The following is a 15,839-nucleotide window of genomic DNA, read 5'->3' on the forward strand; positions in this document are numbered from 1 at the left end:
ACTTCCTTCTTTCCAGCAAACCAAGGTTAAGTGTCAAAGGCTACAGCAAGATCTGGAGCAGGGTTCTTGTGTTCTTGTGTTCATGGGAACCATTGTCATGCCTGGCGGGCAACTGGTATCATCGGGCCGCATCACTTTCCTGCAGTTCTGCAAAGAGTTGATAGGTGGCATCGTTATTTTTTTCATGCAGGATACGTCTTTGTCCTTGGAATGCGAGCTGGACTTGAAAAGATGTTAAAAAGGTGAAGAAAAAAAAGGTTTTAGTTTCGTATGGAAATTGTTCGGATACTTAGTTATTATTAGGTCTTTTTGTTTTACATAGGATTTTCATTTCTCAATGCAGTGGTCTTTTTTGTAGGCTAAATGACAATTCACTTGACAGGTGTGGTCTAATTTCACAGATGGCCAAGATGTTAAAAAGGTGAAGAAAGAAAAGATTTAGTTTGGTATAGAAGTAGTTCGGATACTTATTATTAGGTCTTTCACATTGGATTTTCGTTCCTCAATGCAGCGGTCTTTCTTGTAGGATTGGACAGGTGTTGTCTAATTTCACAGATGGCCAAGTTTGATTACAGGTTGTTAAGAGGTCGCGGAATGACCTTACAGTTGGTACTACAGGGTGTTAACAATGAGAAATTGAGCTGCTGCCAAGTTTTAGGACCAAGAAATCCACAGACGCAGGTTGGGTTGCTCTCACCAAGCCTGATAGTGATACTGGAGGTAGTTAGTTCACTCTAGAACTAACCATCGCCATCAGATAATAAAGACTAAAGCAGTGAAGTAACAGAACATGTGAAGTTTCAATTTTTCAATTTTGCGTTTTTCACGATGTCCCCTTAACACAAAATCAGGATACCATGAGAATGTGTTTTGTAGGTTTCGCTGTACTCTTTCCCTAAACATTGCATGTACTATATATGACTTAGATTATGACTCTGAGATTTGAGAAAAAAAAAGAATTGATCACATAGATTTTTGATATATATAAAGATGAAAAAAGTTTGAGGTCATGTTTTAAAACATGGCAAATGGCACACCATGTTGCAGAGGCATCGCATAGCCTCTACCAGGCACCGCAGATCGCTGGAAAAGTAGTAGAAATTGGAAAAAAAAGGGATAGTATATCAGGGGAGTTAGCCAGCCAGAGAGGATCCAATATGCAACCCACAGGTACAAATGTATACTATCCCTTTAATATTTCAGCCAATTTCTTCTATTTTTCCAACGATCTGCTGTGCCTGGTAGATGCTAGCATTGCCCATTGTTGTTTGAGTAGGAGGGCCACAGGTGCATGTACCTGTAATATGGTGGCTACCAGGAAAGTGGAAGTGTTGTTGTGCCTCCAGGCGAGTTTCACCATAGGGATACTCCTAATCCTCTGGTGTGTATCCCATCAGCACTATAACACCCTGGCAGGTGGAACAGTCTGTAATTATTGTAACAAGGCTTAACACTCTTTCTGCCGCGCCGTCTCGGGCTAGACAAGGATTGCAGCGGCAGTGAACGAAATGTCACCGGTTTCACGAGGGCCTGCATGGGGGGAAGTGATTTACTTATTACGCAAAATTTTCGCTGCCGATTACGAATTACGTTAAAGTGTCAGACCTGATTACGGCTTTACGATTTCCGGCTATTGTACTATTAAGAATTATGTTGATTTTTCCGGGAGGTTGCCTACAGATTACGAAGACTAAAAAGGCCTGATTACGCCTTACGAAAAAGGGCATGCAGGCCCTCTTTCACCTCGTAGCAACGCTGTTTCTTTGCGTAGGACCAAAGTGATGATGTTGGATGGCGAAGTGAAGACTTTACCCGCAGGCAAACGGACTCGGTGTAATCTATGGCTGGGAGTTGATCCTGTATTTCCTGATGGAGTAAACATAGGAGGATATAAAAGCTACGGTTTCATCCTCGTAGATCTGCAGGCAACCTTTCTAAGAAATGAGCCGTAATACTAGCACATCGCTCAGGGAGATTTCAAAAGTTTTCCACGCGAAGAACTCTTCTAAAAAAAATGGTAAACTCTTGTAAAAAAAACCCATAACTTTAACATATAGTAATACTCATCCTTGGAGCTGGAAAGTGTAGAAATTAGCCAAATAGACAGATATCAATGACATGCCAGGAGAGTTGGTCAGCGTTAAGAGTACAGTTTGTCACTCACAAGTTTTTTTAGCATGGACCAACTCTCCCAGCGTATCATTTTCTAGTATTTGGCCAATTTCTACTCTTTCCAGCCGCTTCCCAAAGCCTGGTAGAGCCTACACAAAAGAGTAAGAGAATGAATATCAGTTATAGCCTGGTTACCAGACCTATTATAGCTCCCAAGTCCTACATCCTCTCCGCAAATAGGATGTAGGTTTCGGGAGCTATAATTAGGTCTGGTAACCAGGCTATATCAGTAATTCAATTGAGCGAACACCATGATGTTTCATTCACTACATTAATGTACAAATCTTAGTACCAACGTGGAATGGTCCAGAAATGGACTTGAAGGACAACTCCTTGCTTATGTAGTTGTCAACGTGCTCGGCGAAATGGGTGGCGGAGGAATGATTCTTGGTGACCGGACGTGGCGGAACATCACTGCTGTAGTTTATCGGCCACCCGAACTCCAGGAAGTCAGCGACGATAGCGTCGGAGTAGTCTTGCAGCCCGTTCCGCCAGGCGGAAATGTGCAAGTTAGAAGGCACGGGAACACGCAGACCTTGAAAGTTATAAAGTCCTGAAGCTTTCACCAACTGGTGTAGATTAATGTGTGATTGTCGTATTTCGGATGAGCATGTGTGGGCCTCTGTAGATAACTGCGCCGGAACGGAGCTGTTCACGAGACTGGCCATCGGGAAGCTTGTACTCCGCTGTGACGGGCTCGCAGTCGCCGGAAGAGAGCTGCCGGAAATGTCGGAGGGGACGGTGGACACGGGACTGGCCATCGGTAAGTTTGTACTCCGCTGTGACGGGCTCGCAGTCGCCGGAAGGGAGCTGCCGGAGATGTCAGAGGGAACGCTGGACACGGGACGGGCCATCGGGAAGGAAGACCTCCGCTGTGACGAGCTCGCCGACGCCGTGTAGAGGGTCGAGGTTGAAGGGCGATTCTGTAGTTTATCTCGTTCATCATTGTCTAGGTGTGTAGCATTGAGAATATGGGAGGAGCACTGTGCTGAAGGTAAAGAAAACAAGGTTGAAGACCTAATAGAACTTGCTGGTGATTGCGCGTCTAGTGTATCATCCTGTAGTCAGAAGCTCGCGTTGCGAGCCTTGTTGTACTCCTCTCTCTTCGCCTTGTCTTTGTATATGCACTTGGCCGCAGGGTGCCGCGGAGGAACCTCTGGTCGATGTACGGTACAGTATTTGCACTGATGCAGCAGCATTGTACCTGAGGCATTCTTGTGATCGCTAGGATGAGAACATGCAGAGTTCTGAAACAGCTCGCAAGTGTTAGAACCCCCGGTGAACTTCGATGGTTTGAAGCTGTGAGCTGAGAATGACTGTACCTCCACTTGTGGTTGCCTCAAGTACTGTTGCTTGAGCCTGCCGAGAGCTGGCATGATGTCTACCGCCTCTAAGTCAAACATTCCCCTCTCTGCATGTAACAACCAGGTCTTGTAGAATGCCCGAATCCCGGGGAACGTGTACGTTGAAACGTCAAGGAGGAGGTTCTGAAGGATGATAGCTCTGTTGCTACTCTCTCTTGGAGGGGTCGCATCATCGTATATAATTGCAAGTTCCCCCGCCATAAGCTGATCCCACGTTAAGTTATCGGGGGTCACTGGCTGACTGCTATGAAACACAAACTCGTGCGGCCATGCTATCTGCTTCACAACCAGATCATGCACTTTCCTCTGTGACCCGCTAACAATTTTCGTCTTACCTCTCAAATCTTGCTGTGGCTGTGCGCGGACTGGCCGCTCTTGGGATGAGAGTGCGGAGCCTTGTGGGAGGGGGGCGGACACGACCGGAAAGTCTGGGAAATCTGTGAGTGTTGTGACAGCTGGCTTCTTGACGTCCGGTCGCCCGGAGCGTGGCAACGGGCCTCGCAAGTCGAACTGCTGGAGCGGATCATGCCCAGCAAGCCGGTTCATGGCGCGGATGTCTTGTAGAGACGGTCTGCTCGCGCCATTCTCACTCTCTGTGAACTGTGTTTGCTGACCCGTAACCCCGGAAGCGGAAGACCTGGCACGGACGGAGCCACTATCGGTGGGGGGGTGATCTCTAATGGGCGAAATACCTGTGGCTCCCTGCTGTTGGTTTTCTAGGTGGTCCAATTCCAGCTGGAATTGCTCCAAGTCGTAGAAACCATGGAATTGATGCAAAAGTTTTACAGCGGAGAGGTGATGAGAGATCGTAGCGACAGACTTGACTGACCTGCTCAGGAACTGAACATAGCAGGAGAGTAGGTGTGGGGAGGCGGGAATTGGAGTTTTTCGGAAGAACTCACAGAATCCCAGGTAGGACCGGAAAGAAGAGCGATGGTTCGCCTGAGTGCTCAGGGCGAACGCCTGTCGTTGAGTTTGCAGCGTGTCGGCCTCCAGGACGGACCAGTCCGAAGCTGCGAAAGAGACAAGAAGGTTGGATTAGGGGTGAAGCTGAATGAATGTATCAATGGCGACGCTACCAATCGTGAGAGAAGCCGAAGAGCTGATCGGGAACCTCGCGAGAGGACCATCCTCCTTGAACCAGCTGAATTTGGACCTTCTCTGCGTAAGACGCGTGGAGGTGAGCTCTACTAAGGATATCCGGCAGGCTGTTCTCAGACCCTGGAACGTGCCTGGCTGCCAGATGAAAGTCCCATTTTGCCTGAAGGAAGACCAGTTCGCGTCCGCATGCCTGCAAGAAGACGTCGGAGGACCTGCCGGAGTTGATGACTTGCGTGGAAGCCATGTTGTCACAGCCGATGAAGAGTCGCTGACCAGCCCAAGACTGCGCCCATAGCTTGCATGCCACTACGATGGCGAGTGTTTCTAGACGGTGAATCGCGTGACTTTCTGCCAGAACCGCGGGAGGGAACTCTCGATGGAAGTACTCGCGTCTCGGGGGACAGACACCTCCGCAGCCCGACAGGCACGCGTCTGTGGCCACCAAGCTGCCGACTTCAGTGGGGGGGAGCATGGGGATAAGAGCCGAACCGTTGAAGGCAGGGAGGAACCGCTGCCACCACAGGACATCCCGTCGGAATGCGTTGTTCAGCCTGATGCGGTGACTGGCCCGTTTCAGGTGTTTCAGAATGTTGATGATGCGTGACAGGAAAACTCTCCCCTGAGGAACGCATACTGTGAGGAAAATCAGTTTCCCCAGCAGAGACTGCACCTGACGCTTGGTCGCGCGTTTGCGATCGGGCCACTGCTGCAGCTCCGCTGCCATGTCCTCCAGACGGTCTTCCGTTATGAACTTCACCATACGTAGCGAATCATATCCTATGCCCAGGAAAGTCATTACTGTGGATGGCGGGGAAGCCTTCTCCGGCGATTCTTGAAGTCCTAAGGTTACGAAGGTCTCCGCCAATACGCGGAAAGCCTCGTCTGCATGCGCTGGGTGTTCGGCTCCGCCGAAATCGTCAATGTAGTTGACGGCGCTGAATCCTTGAGCTCTGTATATGTGTGTCACCGCGTTCGTGGTACGCTGACAAGCCAGGGCTGCAGACCGCAATCCAAACGGGAAGACCGTGTCGAAGTAGAACTCGTCACGCCATTTAAATCCGAGCAGGTTGTAATCGTGCGGATCAACCGGCAGTTGCCTGTAGGCGCGGCTTAAGTCGCGCTTGAAAAGCAGACAACCGTGTCCCTTGCTACGTATGAGCTCCTCAAAGGCCTCGTGTCGCGGGAGGCGAAGATGATATGGAAGTCCGAGGTAATCATCTCCTGGAATACCGGAGTTGACTGAAGAAGACGGCGGGAAACTCAGGTCCATGATGACCCTTCGCTGTGCTGAGTCCTTCTTGGGTACTGTCTGAAGTGGAGAAACCATCAAAGGGGATTCTAAGGGATTGTCCAACAGGTGTATGGCCTGTGGTTATATACCAACGTGGACACCTGGGGGGTCCGGTCACCCCTGTCCGCTCTCATTACCCCGTTTGGAGTAACAAGAAAATGAAGCGAGGACGTGCTGAGCTCCAGACCACATGATTTTCTGCCCTCCGGGTTCTCTCTGCAGTACAGGTGCGATTAGTGTGATTAAATCGCCGCATAATGAGGGATCATATGGCCCTCGGTGGAGGCTATTAATGTACGGCTACTCTCAGAGATCAAATCAGCAACGGGAAAGTACTACCTCCTCCATGTCCTCGGGCAAATTCCACACTTTCCACCAAACTATAGCTTGTACCATGTATGTTGTAGAGTATAGTATAATGTTACGGATGTAGATATAGTCTCACATACCATTGTATTTTCTTTCTTTTGTTGTTTGTAACTGCAATTAGCCCTCGGGCATGTATTTGCAATAAACTTTCTATATTCCATCAATTTAGGTACTAGAAATAGAAACAAATATCATGCATCTTTAATTTCACCTTCTCTCTCCCTTCTTAAACCCTAGTATAACCAGCAGAGAATTTGGTAGCCAATTGGCTATTTCAGTGTGACATGAGGGTTTTTGTTTGTTTTGCATAACTGGTAAACCACCTTTAGGCGTTTGAACACACCAGTTTTGTACATGTAAGTACAAGCTGCGTAAGACCGGCCTGTAAGGTTTGAACCGCTCACACTGGGAAGGTCCTGTACTCTTTTCGATAAGTGCGGTGGGTTCTTTAGCATTCGTGGGGTAAAGCATGATAAAGCATGATAAACATTAGCAATACATGCACTTTGCTAAGAGTTTATGATTATTATCTACAAAATCACATGATAATGACAACATAACAGTAGATCTTTATGTATTGTGAATTTACAATACTTGGCACTACTATGGAAGCTGTGATGTTTAGAGTAACGTGATCTTTTAGGGATGAACATTGATTAGACAAGTCTAGATCTGTTTGGTTGTTTGCAAGGTTGAAGAAGACAATAGTGTATGCCAAAACAATATGATATCATCATTGTCTTGACTTGTCTACTTTTGTTTCCTTTTGGACTGATAAAAGGTAGTGGATGCTACCTGAAACGTCTGACCATTTCCAAAAAAAAAAAAATCATATCCAGTTATTCGAGTAACTGTTTTTGGTGGATCTTATTACCTGGTTGTCTAACCTTCACCAATGTAATTTATAGTGTACCCACAGAGGTCAGCATTGCTGCAGGGTATATGTTCTGTTTGCCTGTTTGTTTCTGTGTTCTTGTCAGCCTTTGTTACTGTAGCGGATGTTTGGTTAACCAAGGACGTTATATCAAGATAGCGTCCTTGGGTTAACGAAAATTGGAGACATTCTTTGCTAAAACTTGTATTTAACCTCCTTGCTAAAACAGTATGGGAAGTAAATTGAACGGCCAATTTTTGTTTAGTAAATCAATGTACTTTGATTTTAGGCGCATAAATTCTAAAATACTCGCCCCCTTCTGGCTTGCAGTATTTTGTAAGTTTGTGTATATTTCTTTTGTATTTGTTGCAAGGCTGTATTTGTAAATTGTAGATACTGTACAGCATATACATGCTCATTCAAGAAGTTGGAGTGGTGAAAATGTCCAACCAGAAAAAATGACTTTGCGAGCAGACCTCTTGTATGCAAATGTATTTCAACTGAGATAATAGTAAGGTCTGCACCAAATTACAGGTTACCTCACACAAGCCACATGCTGCAGGCAGACACTGTGCATTAACACCTCTAATCACCCATTCTCTCCTCTCACATCTGCCCATCGCGTCTGCAAGGGCTTTCACACCTTCCCTCGCTCTATTCTCACCTGCTGGACCAGGTAGAATAGGTGTAGGGCGTGGTCCACACACCTTTGTGCGTCACCATGGCAACAGAGGCTGTGTGTGTCTTGTCACACGGCAGCTGTGTTTGGTAGGGATAGCCTAAGGCCACACCAATTTAATTTCTTGGTTAACGGATTCGCCGCTTCATTTTTTTCTGATATGCAAATAAAAATAAAAATTTAGAATCAACTGCAAAATGCTCATATTTTGCCCTGAACAGATGAAAACAGTCATTTTCTTACTACTTGTTACAGTCATTCCATCTTTCAATGCAGTGGTATCATTAAAAGTTCAAAATTCATTGTTTAAATTTTTAACCAGCCTAGTGGGTTGACTTCATGGCTCCTATAGTAAGCATTTTGGGCCATAATAGGATGCCTAGACCTGTTTTTATTTTTTTTATTTTTTTTGCCCTGTTGCTTCATATTTTTTCTGAAAAAATCTGAGAAACAACAAATTAAATTGGTGTGGCCTAACCACGATACATCTGTTGGAGTAGGGGGGAAACTGGGAGGTGGCGGACAATTTTTGGGACCAGGTGTTTGACAGGTCCAACCTGTGTTTATCCCAGTGGTTTTCGGCACCTCCTGACGGGATGCCCAGAGTGCCGCACGCATGCTGCTGGCTTCTGAGGACAGTACACCGAAGTAGCCTCAACCAGGCTTCGGGAGGCGGCAGGAAAGAGTAGAAATTGTAATTTCCTAGCATTATATATACATGTAGGTTTGGGTTTTGGCTTATTTTTGGCGTGTTTTTAGGCTTTGTTATCAGGGTTTCTTTTTTGGCGTAAAAAAATCCTGTGCAAAAAGAGAAACCCTGATAAAAAAAGTCTATAAACATGCCAAAAATAAGCCAAAGGCCAAACCCTTGCTTGGAGAATATAAAAATTGGCCAAATACTAGAGAGATGATAACATATCAGGGGAGTTCGTCAGCAAGAGAGTACAGCTTTGGGATGCGGCAAATTGTCCTCTCCAGCTGACCAACTCCCCTGAAATGTTATCTCTCTATTTGACCAATTACTACTCTTTCCAGCTGCCTCCCGCAAAGCCTGGTAGAGGCTACACCCAACCACCCGTGCCTTATTCACAGTTTACCAAGCTGAAAACATCTGTTTGTCGCGTTGTGAGAAAAAGATCGGGGTTTGGGAGCCGTGGCGTTTGGGGGGGGAGCGTTCTAACGTACACTTATCCCAGCATGGCATGGCACCTTGCCATTCCCCCATAGGAGCCACTGATATACATAACAGTTGGCACAGGCGGGAACAAAGAAAAGAAAGTTCCTTTTCAGACACTTTCTCCTCTGTTTTCCTTGCCATCTGTTGTGCTAACTTGGTAGGAGACAGGAAGAAGCAAATCTTGTGAGGGTCACTCTTCTGTTAATGTTATATTTTCATCCCACAAAAACCACATGCATTCACCTTTGTGGCAGTTTTTATTTTTGTGGCCTTTTAAGGTAAATGTAGTGGAAGCAATTCAGTAATACACAGAAAATATAAAAGGTACATACTTGCGGTGTTATGATTTCTGCAAAATACTTATAGAATAGAAGCACTGCCACTAGTTTTCCATGCAAAAAGTCAACCAACATCATAACCTTTTTTCCAAACCATTGCGAGTCATATATACTTTAATATACTAGTACATTTCTAGTATAGTATATGATATACTTACAGCTGAGGTTACAGGTATACTTTTATATGTATGATAATGGGAAGTGTTGCATTGATCACTATTGATCTGGGATGATAATCATTAAGTATGGAAGTCATAACTGACTGACCATTATATCCCTATTTGTCTGAGTAGCCAGGGACATGACCTGGACAAAATGGCAAATACTAGTAATATGAACATGCGCAAATCATCAATACATGGAGACCTCTTTTCTTGTTGAAGTTATAGATAGACTCTATTGCTCTACATCCTCTATGCACACAATTCACAATGCAGTACATAGCTTTTATAGCACTGACACATTCAGCCGTTTCTGGGGTGTACCTGTCCAGTTTTATTGTGCCTTCTGTTCTGCTAATCTGCACCACATGTGTGTAATGCAGTAGCACCCTCACACTGACACCAGCCTCATTCATCAACCAGCTGGGACTGGTGATCATGCCCCCCCCCCTTCTGACACTTGTTCTAGATAACTGGAAATATCACTATTCTGTAGAATGTAAGTCATCATGGTTTTGATATCCTTCAGTCACTTAGCAATATGTTTGTCCTATGTATACGATTAAACAAAGTACAGTAAAATTAGTACCAGTGTTTCTAGGTACAGTGCTCCCCCTCTGACACTTGTTCTAGATAACCAAAATATCACTGCACTGTTTGATGTACGTGTAAGTCATCAAGGTTTTATTAATCTCCATTGAAACCGTAAGCATTAATCTCCAAGCAAAACCCTTTCGGTGGCAAGACAGTATCCATTAGCCAGAGGAGTTTGTACGGCCACCAAACTAGTATTCTTGCCAATTGATACTGCCTTGCCACCATGTGATCTGCTTGGAGATTAGTTTTTATGTCCTTCAGTCAAGCATAATGTTTGTCCCATATACCGTAAAATTAAACAAAGTACAGTAAAATTAGTACCGGTTGTTTCCAGACTCTGCCTGAGGGTACAGTGCTTTAAATAACGCTTATCGTGCGATCAGGATATAGGTGATGACAAATATAAACAGTTCATAAACACATGCCCTCTTTTTACTTTTTCCAAGTGGGCAAGTGAAAGCCTTTGTTACATGGTTATTTGAAATGCTGATGTTTAAGTTACTGTAGTCTGTTCATGGTTTATTTTTAGTCTCCACCAGACTTCTTTTGCAGGCTGAATAAATCGTAGAAATCAAAAAGGGCATATAATTAGCCTGAGGAGTTTATCTGGCCAGCAAACTCCTCTGGCCAATTATATCCCTTTTACGATTTCTACGATTTATTCAGCCTACAAAAGAAGTCCGGTGGAGACTAGTTTATTTTAAGAATTATAACAACACACGTACATCAGCTTCAGACAACACACCTATGTCACACCTGCCTATTATTAGTCTGACAACAAAGCATGCAGACAGGTTGCAGCTGGAAGGCCCGGGGGCATAGCGGTCCGCCTTGTGTCTGTGTCACCTCCTGATTACTTAGTCATGAGCAGATTTTCAACGAAATTATAACGGAACCAGACTCACCTGTCAGCAAGAGGGAACAGGAAAATATTAAACCTTTCCAGTTTTTGAGACTCCCCAGAAGTTCATGTTCAAGTGTCATACTTTGTAGTTACTCCTGATTACTTAGTCATTAGCATATTTTTTACGAAATGATTATAACGGAACCCAACTCACCTGTCAGTGAAAGGGAACAGGAAAATATTAAACCTTTCCAGTTCTTGAGACTCCCAAGAAGTATGTGTTCAAGTCTCATACTTGGCTTTGTAATTACTCCTGATTATTTAGTCATGAGCAGATTTTTACCGAAATTATTATAACGGAAACAGATTCACCTGTCAGCAAGAGGGAATAGGAAAATATTAAACCTTTCCAGTTCTTGAGACTCCCAAGAAGTTCATGTTCAAGTGTCATACTTGGCTTTGTAATTACTCCTGATTACTTAGTCATCAGCACATTTTCTACGAAATTATAACGGAACCAGGCTCACCTGTCAGTGAAAGGGAACAGGAAAATATTAAACCTTTCCAGTTCTTGAGACTCCCCAGAAGTAATAGATGTGTTTTAGTGTCACAAATGGTTTTATTACTTAATATAAATCAATTTGAAAGTAAGACTCAAAATGATAACTAACAATATCAAAACACAGAAGTTGAGTTTTGATGATGTACAATCTGTGGTAAAATATTACAATTTAAGATGTAACTTTACTCTTCTATGTATCTACATATTATTATCTGTTTACCAAGACTGAGTTTGAGAGTTGAAGATTCTTTTGGGGTGTAATTTTTCCCAGCGCTAGTCTCCACAGCCATATGATATTCCCCTGACAGTTACACTAATTTAATATAGATGTAACATCAGTAATAACTTGGTCATCCTCCTAACCCAGTCATAGCAGCTGGCACATGAGCTGTCAGCTAGCATTGTCTTGGTCCTTTTGTTAGTGAACTATGTAGGGTTGGGGGAGACTATTGTGTTTTTGGGGCAGGGTTGGACTGGGGTGTTTTGTTATGGAAAGGAGACACATTCATGAGCTAGCCACTACTGACTAGTCTTCTCCTGTCATGCTTATGTATATTGTATGGCTTCCTTTTTCAGGGGATACCATTTTTAAAGAAATAGCAATATTGTAGTTTCATCAAATTATTTCCTTATTAATAAGAGAAAAATTCACCTTGTGTATATACTTGACGTACCACACTAAGGTTGATTTTATTATATCTACTTTAAGTACCAGTAATTTGGTTCCCCCCTCTCATCATAAGTGGTAGATCCTACCCACCCCCATGAAATCCCCTGTGGTGGTATCTCCCGCTTTAATTCATCTGGTGTCCATTGAGTAAACGGCAGGTTTTACAAAGGCCAGTGGCAGCCAGAGGGTTAGGTTGGTAGTGCTGCATCTGTCCATGTGTTGGTTGAACCACTGCAACATCCAAAACAACAGCGTGTGAATTCTTCTGTTCTTACTCGAAGTCTACTTGCTGGATACGCTATAATTCAGAGTCCTGCAGCTAGAAGCAAGGAGAGCAGACAATTTGGAGAGTGAAATTTGTGGACTGCGTAGACAGACTACTCAGGAAGAGAGAGAGAGAGAGAGTGTTGCTGGTGAGAGGCACTGCACTGGGAACTGTGTATGGGAGCGTTGTCACTGGAAACAGGTGGGACAGACTCACGGCTTTGTGTGCCCGTACATACGCAATAACGTTAAATTTGTATTTGCAGCAGGATATGAATGCGGCCTAATAGGGAAATGTAATTTGGCTGGTTTTATTTGTTTGTAAAGATTGCACTAAACCTACTGTGAAATGTCCATCAAAAGCCAATTTATCCCTTTGTGTTATGTCTACCTCAAAATGTGATAACCAGAAGTGGTATTCTTTGTTGCTAGCTGTAAATTATAAGCCCTTGTATCGTTCTTTGTTCCTCAACAGTATTTAACTCTTGTAAGATCTTTTCTTTCCTAGTTTCCATGCATCACGTAGAACGTTACTCTCTAAGCAGAGGTTTTGGGGGGAATGATCCTTAGCTTTTTATATATGGCCTTTTTTTTGTCGCTACCCCCACCAACCCTTCAGTGGCTGCGGACCATCCAATGGATATTGCCTGGCTAATTTGATACTGTCTTTTTGCCACCGAGAGGGATCTGCTTGGAGATTAGTAGAACGTGTTATCTACCATCACGTACAAGGGCAAAAGTTTAATCACTGTTTGCACATCTGTTCTGTTTATCTCCCACTATCTCAGCGTGGCAGGCAAAGAATTGTAAGATTTTCCCTTGGCATCTGCATTACTTCCTGTGTGACTGCACACACATGGTGTTTTGCTAAATTGTTTCTCTTACTCTCCAAGCAGAGGTTGGGCTTCAGCTTATATCTGTATCTTATGTGTTTTTCTTATTATTACTAATATTAGGCATTTTTATCAGGCTTTCTTGTTTTGTACTGGTATCTTTTTTCCCCTAGATAAGTTGCCTGCCTATTTGATATTGTCTTGCCAATTTTATACCATAAAAATCCTGGTTGACAGAAGTATGGCTTCTTTGTGATTATAACGTGGAGTATTTCCTGTTGCCACTGGATAAGTTAATGTTATGATCATTTATAGTAACTAATTTTATAGCAGTATTATTCTGCTCTATATATACACTGAATGGGATGCTTGTCTCTATTGCATTTTATTGTCTGAAAGTTAGTCTCTCAAAACTAAAAGTCTCCAACAACATCTATGATAGCTGATCCTATAGAGTGCTTGCTAAAGTCATGATTCATGTGAAGAAAAATAGATGTCTGCTTTCAGGCCGCCATACTGTAAATACATTTTAATTTCACAGTGTAAACAGTTTGCAGTAGGGGGAAAAGAGTTTTTTTACTGTGTTTTTTAAATTCCTGGTTGATATAATTCTGTAGTACAATAGTTATTCAAGGAAGGTGTATTTGTGGTGACATGAATTCATAAGGGAGTGGTCACAATGAAATTAAAACCAGGGCAAAAGTTTTCCGATCTACAGTAGCTACATGTGGCACTGTTTATTCTCTTCCTGGTACCCAGCTGGCCTGCTGATCAAGTGGTTCATGATTTAATGGATATTGAATATCTGCTCTGGGAATATAGTAGCAAGAGAGGACAGTTAATTGTTCTATTTCATTATTACAGAACGTCATTTCATTTACTTCAGATTTTCCAACGTCCATTGGGTATTAAAATCCAGCATTTCATATAACCTCACTATTGAATTCTAAAAACCCTCTTGGCCTGTTACATAAAGTGTTTGGCAACATTGTTACTGCGCCATAAAGGTATCGACATCCGTAAAATCCTTGTATGAAGTCTGGTACTTTGAGACCGTGGTGTGAACAAGGATATAAGTGGTTTTTAGGACTCAGGTGGCCTATGCATTAATGGGGCTTAAAAAACAACCAATAGGCATTTCACCCAAATCCTTTCCACCTTTTCCACCATAGCGTTTTTAAGTCAGAGAAGAATCGATACCCCCACGACTGTAACAGTTGTCCAGAGGTGCGGAGAACAAACGACAACGTTTAGGAAAGGATTAGTGGCGGGGGTGGTAAGTTATAAGGAGGTAATTCTGTGTGTGTGTGGTGAAAGGCTGCCAGTAGCTTAGTTTTAAACTATCACCGAGCCCTTCACACATAGGTAATACCTATTTCTGGACTTATTTTTACCTTTGGCCAGAATATGTTTTTGGTAGCGTTCGTGTGTGTGTCCGTCTGTGTGTATAAACCCTATATGATGGATTGTCTTGACGTTTGGTATAGAGGTACAGTAGGTCTTTGGTCCCCTGGCAGCTTGTTTTTGTCTTCGTGGACCAGAAATTCGCTGAGTAAATTGCTGGTTCCATCCCAATTTTTTCTCTGTCACGAGTTAGGTCAGTATTTCCCCTCATTACAGAACAACAGCCGGCATCTCAGTGTGCCAGGTGTTGCGTTCAGTTCCAGGGACAACAATGTGGGACCACTGCCTTCATCACAACACAGGCAGCTGGTGGCGGGAGGCCCGACTTTCACCGGGCACTTTCACCGTGAAATCATGGATGCCACGCTTGGAAACCACAAGCTTTCACAACAATCTGTTTTCCCTCTGCTCCTGTAAGATATATGGCAGGCTGTACAGGAAGGCCAGTGTGTTTTCTGCTGGATGTTCAGTCAATGGTAGTCTAAATACTTCCTTCTCTTGTCCCAGGAGTCAGTACCCAGGGAATTGTGAATTCCTCACTAGTGCTAAATGCTGTTTTAACAAGACCAATCTGGAAATACTTTCCCCCCTGCTTTCTAGCAGACTTTCAAGTACTAAATGGCATAGATAAAGGGAAACGTTTAAAAAAAACACTGTTTTGATCTACAACACTATTCTATGCAAAGTGTATCTCATCTCTGACATGTGTTCACGTGTTTCTTGGAGGATTTTATTGTTCGTCGCTTCCGCATTGTTCCGTAAATGAGCAACAAGGAGGCCAATCTGTCCACCAGTGTTCCTACCTGCCATGTGGCTTGTATCAGGAGTTCCCTAGGGGGGGTTAGCCTCAGGTGGCCGGACCTTCTGGTGGAAGGGGACTAATGAATAGACATCACTGATGAAGACCTCTAATTAACGAGATCCTGTCACAGGACATTTGCATACGACTATTACAGGACAGTATGGAGTGCTGGTAGAGTCCAAGCAGATATAAGGAAGAGTGTATATAGCCAGCCGTACTTTTCGGAGTATATTACTATGGCCAGCTGTCATCTCTGGTGTACTATTTAATATTTTGCTGGCATTGCAGTCGAGCCAAGCAAGGAATAATTTCATCTGTCATATCATGGAGGTCCATG

General features: G+C 43.7%; 1 protein-coding gene across 9 annotated transcripts in view; it reads left to right on the top strand.

Annotated features, from left to right (window-relative positions):
- Nucleotides 1-15,839, top strand: part of LOC109480535 (protein CBFA2T1-like) — a 149,775-nt gene that overhangs the window by 94,008 nt on the left and 39,928 nt on the right. Inside the window, exon 1 of one of the 9 annotated variants that reach the window (XM_019782753.1) lies at nucleotides 12,334-12,694. The exons of 7 other annotated variants lie outside the window; for them this stretch is intronic. Coding sequence is in view for 1 of the 2 variants with exons in the window: in XM_019782751.1 (XP_019638310.1) it covers nucleotides 12,641-12,665 (25 nt within the window). In the remaining variant the exon portion in view is untranslated. Of the gene's footprint in view, nucleotides 1-12,333; nucleotides 12,695-15,839 lie in introns of those variants that run through there. One more of the 9 variants, XM_019782751.1, reaches the window with a different exon arrangement.

Source organism: Branchiostoma belcheri, unplaced genomic scaffold (assembly GCF_001625305.1).
Source record: "Branchiostoma belcheri isolate BF01 breed outbred unplaced genomic scaffold, Haploidv18h27 scaffold51, whole genome shotgun sequence".
Lineage (NCBI taxonomy): Eukaryota > Metazoa > Chordata > Leptocardii > Amphioxiformes > Branchiostomatidae > Branchiostoma > Branchiostoma belcheri.